General features: G+C 35.2%; 1 protein-coding gene across 1 annotated transcript; it reads left to right on the forward strand.

Moving 5' to 3' along the window:
* The first annotated feature begins 1,142 nt into the window (after positions 1-1,142).
* On the forward strand, positions 1,143-7,958 carry bdh2 (3-hydroxybutyrate dehydrogenase, type 2). Its single transcript, XM_079616628.1, has 10 exons — positions 1,143-1,221; positions 1,775-1,862; positions 2,738-2,816; positions 4,180-4,276; positions 4,451-4,559; positions 5,073-5,133; positions 5,387-5,500; positions 5,590-5,648; positions 6,822-6,914; positions 7,079-7,958. Exons 2-10 carry the CDS (start codon positions 1,791-1,793, stop codon positions 7,130-7,132), a joined length of 738 nt encoding a protein of 245 aa, XP_079472754.1. The 5' UTR covers positions 1,143-1,221; positions 1,775-1,790; the 3' UTR covers positions 7,133-7,958.
* The last annotated feature ends 70 nt before the right edge of the window (positions 7,959-8,028 follow it).

An 8,028-nucleotide genomic window follows, 5' to 3' on the forward strand; every position in this document is an offset into this window, starting at 1 on the left:
AGTACTAATTTCAGCTCTGTGTGAATTGGTTGATGGGATAGATTCAACATCAAAGGATTAAGAGTGAAACAATTTGCCTGTGGGTCAATTCATGTTTTGTATAGCATTGCTCAAGCGCTGACCTTAGATTGGATTTGGGTCCTACTGCACCTCTTGAAAGTAAATGCAGAGCGGAGTCTTTAAGCGATACCTTTTCCTTTAAAATTCTGATTGGACCATCATGACCCTATAGTGGTATGCTTGAGCAAACACACACTGAATAATGTCAAGGGGCTACTTCCTTCTCTACAAATTGTATGTATGAACAACATGTTCATGTTATATTGCAAAACACTCTTGCTGCGATTGAGGTGAAATGGTAAGGTTAGGACAGGTTTGGTGGTGGCCTATGGTTAGGTTTAAGGGTTGGTTATGAGTATGGAAAGCATCAACAGTGTAATTCAAGATGTAATTAAATTCAGATTTAAAAAACAAAAAAATTAGTACAGTGTAAAAACATGTAGGCCTATGTATTTTGATGTGCCCCTAATAAACACAAGTCATGATACGCACAACTATAATTATGCAAGTTAATGTATGTTTCAAAATAAAAGCCTGTTTGACTGTGACACCAGTTTAATGCTAGTTTTTACCCAACACTTTGAAATACACCAGCATAATTGTTTCATGCAGAAGTGAAATAGAGATTTCATTCTTCCTTAGGGCTTCAGCTATACCTATGTAATTTGTCGCAATTATGTTTTCTTTCCCATATGGGAAACACTATTGTGTAAAAGTTTCTTAAAATTATTAATAATATGCATGACCTGGCAGTATCTGATGTTAAGTTTAATCAATTGGAATGTGAGCTAATGTATTTTCTTTGACTGGAACGATTATAGACATCTGTTTCATTCTGAATGGAGGTTTATTATACATCTCCCATCTCCAGTTCCTGCTATTATTCATGAAAAAATATATATACTCATAACACAATTAGGCTACATGTCATAAAATAAAATCTTGTAATATTAGCATTATTATTATTATTTAAATCATATAGGCTACGTATTTGCCCTAAAACAAATAATCACATTTTATGCTTTTCATTAATTCCTCTACTAGTACAAAATAACAATTTTTAATGACTTTTATTTTGATAGAAAATTGAAACCTGAAAGACAGACAGGGGCGTTTGTTCATCACGTGTCATTTTCTGGAGCACACAAGTTCAAGTTGAAAGTAAGTTGTTCCACTTTTCCTCGTTGTTGTAAACACAGGCTCTACCTGTATTAAGCGTTTTGTAATTGTGAAGTAGGTAGGGCGCTCAAACGTATTTTTATTATTATGTTTACAGTCATTTATAAGACTTACTGCTGCACTGAATTACCTTTACACTCGTCACGTGACACGCTTTAGACCCATTTTCAAACGTAACTAAATTATCGTCATATAATGCATGATAATACATCCTTATGATCCAAGATTTATCGTACACTGCTTCAGAGACCCATCAACTTATTATCAACCAAGTCATTTGTTTGTTGCAAACGAGAACTCTTCATTAACTCACTGATTCCTTTGCATTGTATGTTATGTTGCTCATTCTGAATATAATGTATCTGGATATTTGAGTAAAAATGGGACATAAACATGACTTTTTCATGGGATATAACACTTCCATTGGGATATTAAACATTAACTGTTCAATATGACTAAAAAGGAAATTGTGTCTTCATTATATATTTTATAGCATCTAATCAAACTAAAGAACCTTTTGCTTTTTCACGTTTAGGTTATTATCGAAGAAAATGGGCCGTTTGGACGGGAAAGTGATTGTCCTTTCTGCAGCAGCACAAGGCATTGGAAAAGCCTCTGCAATAGTAACCATTTATTTTCCTTCCATCACTTCCTCCTTACAGCTCTATAAGTTTGCAGCACTCTGCTTTGGCTTATTGACAGCCCTGTGTGCCACTTTGATGCGTATAATAAATGGATTTACTCTGAGGGGTTTACAATTGCCATGTGTTTCCCTTTTGAATAAAAACTTGTCATGCAAGGGCTGTCAGCATGGTATTTCCGAGTCTGTCAAGTGTAGATGCAGAATTCTTGGAGATTGTAACACTATGGTAAATGTTAAACCCATCTCGGGGGTAGAATTTTTCTAGCTTTTGCAGCCTGTTTTCTATTTTTACCAGCAATTTTTTTTTTGTTATAAAAATCCTATAATTAATCATTAAGGGGTGAAGAAAATAGTGTCTCAAATCATTTAGGCAAATTTGATCTCTGCGAGTCAATGGCACGTTATCAGCAGACCGCTGGAGGTGGTTAAGATGCACACCTGCTAGGACGGTGAATACATTTCCATATCAAGTGAATATTCAAATGATTATTAAATGAGAGAAACTACAGATTGAGGTAACACCATAGCCCTGAGCCGTTTGGCAGATCACATGGAGGAAACACATGCCATTGCACAAATTGTTGTCAAATGAAATCTCATTTGTAGAGCGTTATTGAAACGTTTATATGGGGGAAAATGTATATTACCTAAGCCCTGCTGTGTGAAAGTTAACACACATCATGTGGTTTAGTAGTAGTGTGATGAACAAGACAAGAGTCAGACTCGGAACACACACTGATTGCTCATTCATTGAAGCAAAGTGCATGTTTTTATTTGTAAGGTTAGAACAACCTAATGTTAATTATGCATGTTGTTGTTTATTTACTTTAACTGTAGTCTTCTTAAATGTAACAGGCTTTTGCCAAGGAAGGTGCTCAAGTCACCGCTACAGATATCAACGAGGAGAAACTTAAAGAGCTGGATGGCATTCCAGGTAACTCATTGACTAGCTATGTATTGCCACCTAGTGGAAAATGTGAATAAAAAAAAAAATCTAAACAGAATCAAGATCTTTTAAGGGATGGTCCACCCATCATTTTCTCACCCTCAAGTTGTTCCAAACCTGTATGTAATGTGCTTTGAAGAATGTCGGTAACCAAACAGTTTATGGTCCCCATTAATTTTTCCCTTACTATGGAAGTCAATGGGGCCCATCAACTGTTTGGTTACCCATATTCTTCAAAATATCTTCCTTTGTGTTCTACACAAGAAAGCAATTCATACAGATTTTGAACAAACTGTTCACAAGTTTGGGGTTGTTTTTTTTAACAGTTTTTGAAATAAGTCTGTTATTTTCATCAAGGCTGGATTTATTTGATCGAACATACAGTAAAAACTGTAATCTTGTGAAATATTATTACAATTTAAAATAACTGATTTCTATTGTATTTTAAATTGTAATATTTTCCTGTCTTGGCAAAGCTGAATTTCCAGCATCATTACTCCAGTCTCATCACATGATCCTTCAGAAATTATTCTAATATGCTGATTTGATGCTCAATAACATTTATGTTTTATTAATGTTGAAAACAGTTGTGCTACCTTTTCCCCCCAGGATTCTTTGATTCATAAAAAGTTTAAAAGAAACGCATTTATTTGAACTATAAATCTTTTGTAACATTATACATGTCTTTACTGTCTCTGTTGAAGTATGTTAAATATGTTAGTGTTTACAGAAACATTTTTAATGTTTTTTTTATCACATTTTTCACTATTAACTAATTATTAACCATGTCTTGACTCTTTTGCCTCAATAAGCTTCTAATTACTGCTTATTAATAGTTAGTAAGGTAGTTAGTTGTTAAGGATTAGGGATGTAGAATATGATCATGCAGAATAACGCATTAATATGTCCCTTATAAGTACTAATAAACAGCCAATATAATAATATGCATGCTAATAAGCAACTAGTTAATAGTGAGAATTGGACCCTAAACTAAAGTGTTACGTTTTATTTAAATATATTGTTATTACCTGAAATGTCTAAATATCTTTCAAATCCAAACTTTTGTGATGGACACCTAGTCACATGTGTTTGCTTCTTAATTTGCTAAAGCATCTTCTCTGATCTTTGAGCATGTCTGTATCAGACTTCCCCCCCCCCCCCCCCCCCCCCCACAAAGAGATTTCAAAGGCTAGTGGGCCTTCTAGTAGCCCCCCTTTTCATACCGCTCTGTTTTAACACATAATCCCATTATGTTGAAAACCAATTGTTTTAGTTCAAGGGTGCTTCTCCCCTCAGGCTTTTGTATGCTCTTCTGATTCCTGGAATGTTGTTTCTCCTCTTGCTTTATTAGGTATCAAAACCAAAGTTGTTGATGTTACCAAGAAAGACCAAGTTGAGGCCCTGGCCAAGGACTTTGACCACGTGGATGTGCTCTTCAATGTAGCTGGGTGGGTATTTCTCCTTAAATCAGTGAATATATAACTTTAGCTAACTTTTAAAGACACACAAATGTTTCTACATGTAGCCTATCCTGCTTAGTTTCAGAATACACCACCCTCCAGAAATCACTTTTCAGGAATGACAAAAAAAGCATGACTTTGTTTCATCTTTCTTTCACACAGTTTTGTCCATCACGGCTCAATACTGGAGTGTGAGGAATCAGACTGGGATTTCACCATGAACGTGAATGTTCGTAGCATGTACCTGATGATCAAGGCCTTCCTTCCTAAGGTCATCTTACCCTTCTCTTCTCTAGGATTAGACCAGAACACATGCTAGTTTACATTTTGACCTTAGAGACCTTCACATTTAGAGTTGAACGTCACATGTTATCATCTCGTAATTACGGTAATCTGTAACCTATTATCACTGTTGAAAACAGTTGTACTGCTTTACTTTTTGTGGAAACCGTGATACATTTTTTTAAAGATGCTTTGATAAATAGGAAGTTCAAAAGAACAATTATTTGAAATAGAAATATGTTATAATATTATAACATTAACATTATAACATAGCAAATATAACATTATTATAACACTGTTTTTTTTTCTGTCACTGTTGTTCAATTTAATGCATCCGTGCTGAATTCAAATATGAATTTCTTGAATAAACATTTATTGACCTTTGGGCAGTAATGCATATTAGGTTATGCATCTGTTCTGCATGTCATCTGATTTGAAGTAAAATGTTACTTTAACGAGTCAGCCAATTTAAACTAAATTCCCCATATCCATCACCATATAGATGCTGGCTCACAAATCTGGTAATATCATCAATATGGCATCTGTGGCATCTAGTATCAAAGGTAAATATTATGTTCTCTTGCAATCCATTTGCATTTTGGTGCTGAATTATAAACAGGCTGCTATAATACATCATGTTGTACATCGAGGTTTGGCCATTTGCGCTTAATTACATGTGATGATTGACATTGTTCCATGTAGCTCTTGGCATATTATTTTACCCCCATTATCTGTAGTTTGGCTGATGGATGGATAAATGCAAGGTCAAGTGAAGTTTGCCCTCTCCTAATTGCTTATCTTTAATTGCATGTCCAGGAGTTGCTAACAGATGTGTCTACAGCACATCTAAAGCTGCCGTCATTGGACTGACCAAATCAGTGGCAGCTGATTTCCTGGAGCAAGGGATCCGCTGCAATTGTGTCTGCCCTGGTAAGCTACTTTATTGATTGTTTTCCTCTATTGAGTCCCTCTTTACCTAATGATTAAATAAGTCATTTTGCTTCTCTTGAACTTTACAGGAACTGTAGATACGCCATCTTTACGTGGGAGAATTCAGGCTAGACCTGATCCAGAGCAGGTACTGCTTCCCCATCACAAAGACATTGGGCTACACAGTAATCTAAAGCTGTTTGCGTAATTTTCAAATATATATATTTTTTACTAATGCAAAACTCAGTTTTTAGTGTGAGAGCTCTCAGGAAAGATGGGTAACAGCCAGCTGAAGCACAGCCAGAGACGTTTCACACATGAAACATGGCAGTTGCTCTTTATCAGCTAAGTGCCTTAGCTGACAGTCGGACGTCAGTGAGCGTCTTTCGGGCTAGTTTTTGCAGTGTGTTCCTCACGCCGGCGACAGTCCACCAGATTCAGCATGTCGAATCAGTGTCGGACAATCGGTGAGAGAGATAGCTCTGATTGGCTGTTCAGTTTTGCAAACGAGTTGGTGCACGAGAATAAAAGCGAAAGTGAAATGAGTCACTTTGGTTTTCAGTGGCATTACATAGGTTGTATTTGTTACATCAAAGGGGTGGTTGATTATGATTTCACTTTAGTTGGTTTGTAATGTTGCTGTTTGAGCATAAACAACATCTGGAAAGTTACAATGCTCAAAGTTCAAAGCAAAGGGGGATATTTGCTTTTAAAGAAATAGCTTTTTAAGGACTACAACAAAAGGCTGGTAGAGACTACACAACATTCCTCCTGACATCACCAACTCTAAAATTTACACCACTTTGCATGTAATGAGTCTATAATATATTAGTTTCACCTGTTAAGTTGAATTCTTGAAATAAATCAACTTTTTGATGATATTCTAATTATATGACAAGCACCTGTATATATATGTATATATATATATATATATATATATATATATATATATATATATATATATATATACATATATGTATGCATGCATGCATGAGTAAATGTAAAAATTTGTAAAAGTGTTCCACCATGAATTTGAAATCTGTGTTCCAACGGTCAGCAGAATAACATGACACATCTGCTCTTTGCAAACCTCTGAGAATGATTGTGTTTGTGCATTTACAATGCCTCTCTGAAAATAATTGACTTTCCCTATTTTTTGGCATTAGCACCTGAACAATGAAGGCCCTTACAATAGAGTTTTTTGCCTGACTGAATACATTTTTTTTTTTTTTTTACATAAACAGTAAAACGCTAATCATATAAACACACAGTTCAGTCTGTCAGTCTCTTTGTTATAGAGTTCCTGTCTTTCACCTCTCAGGCTTTTAAAGACTTTATGGCCAGACAGAAGACTGGTAGAATGTGCACGGCAGAGGAAGTGGCACATCTGTGTGTGTACCTGGCCTCAGATGAGGTGAGTATTTGACCATTATACCCTCTTCTTTTCTATGATATCATTTTAAGACACAACATTTGGCACTGATGTAGTTTTTTACTGTTCACTTGGATATTTATATGGCTTTCTACACATATTATTCATGCTTTCAAGTTCATTAAAAATCATTTTTATTCCTGCAGTCTGCCTACGTAACAGGAACAGAAGCCATCATTGATGGAGGATGGAGACTCTGAGGATGTTTTATCACTGGCCAAATCTAAAAAGCTAATGCTGCTGTGGGCTCTTCATGAGTCCTGTAAATCCATGTCTTGATTGAATTTAATATGTATTGAATCATTCTTAGCCATTGACGTAAAAATGCTTGAATTTTACAAACTACAAATTATGTGATGTTTACACCCCTCTATTTCATATTTCTTTTAATGGGTTGTGTTATATCGGATTGCAAGCTCACCTAATTGCCGAACATGTCATCTTATTTTCAGCTTTGTTTAAAAATGAATTGCTTGGTCAAAAAAATTATAATATGCCAAATGTAATTAAATTATTTTGTCAATTACTATCTTCTTTTAGAAGTTTTTAATTATTAATCAAAGTTAAGAATAGTAAACCATGTTGTTTTTTTGTGTGTTTTTTTACACTGAAACCCATAATTAAAAACAGTTAGCAATTTAAAAGAATAATCTTTGAAACTCTTAGGCCTGGTTTTACAGACAAACTTGGTTTTACAGGCTTAGATTAAGACAGGATTAGGCACAGTTCATTTAGGGCAGTTAAGTAGCTTTTATAATCATGCCTTTGAAAAAAAAAAACCTTTCTGGTGTGCATTTTGAGACGAAACAATGGCACTAAAATATTTTAAGATATGTCAAGGAAAGTTGCTTTCAGTTAAAACAGCTCAAACATGCATTTTAGTCTGGGACTAGCTTGTCTGTGAAACCGGCCATTAGTGGGGGGTTTTATTAATCCCCTGGCTTTAGTTTTATTATATGTGGCATTTATATATGTTCAGAATGAACCATATAAATAAAAACATCGTGAATGCCGCATGATGAGGGGATCAAAAACTGAAGTCTTTTGACGACGGCTTGTGATTGGTCCGTTGCTGTCAAATCTAGCCAATCGTGCT

This window comes from Phoxinus phoxinus, assembly GCF_949152265.1.
Source record: "Phoxinus phoxinus genome assembly, chromosome: 6".
Classification (NCBI taxonomy): Eukaryota; Metazoa; Chordata; class Actinopteri; order Cypriniformes; family Leuciscidae; genus Phoxinus; species Phoxinus phoxinus.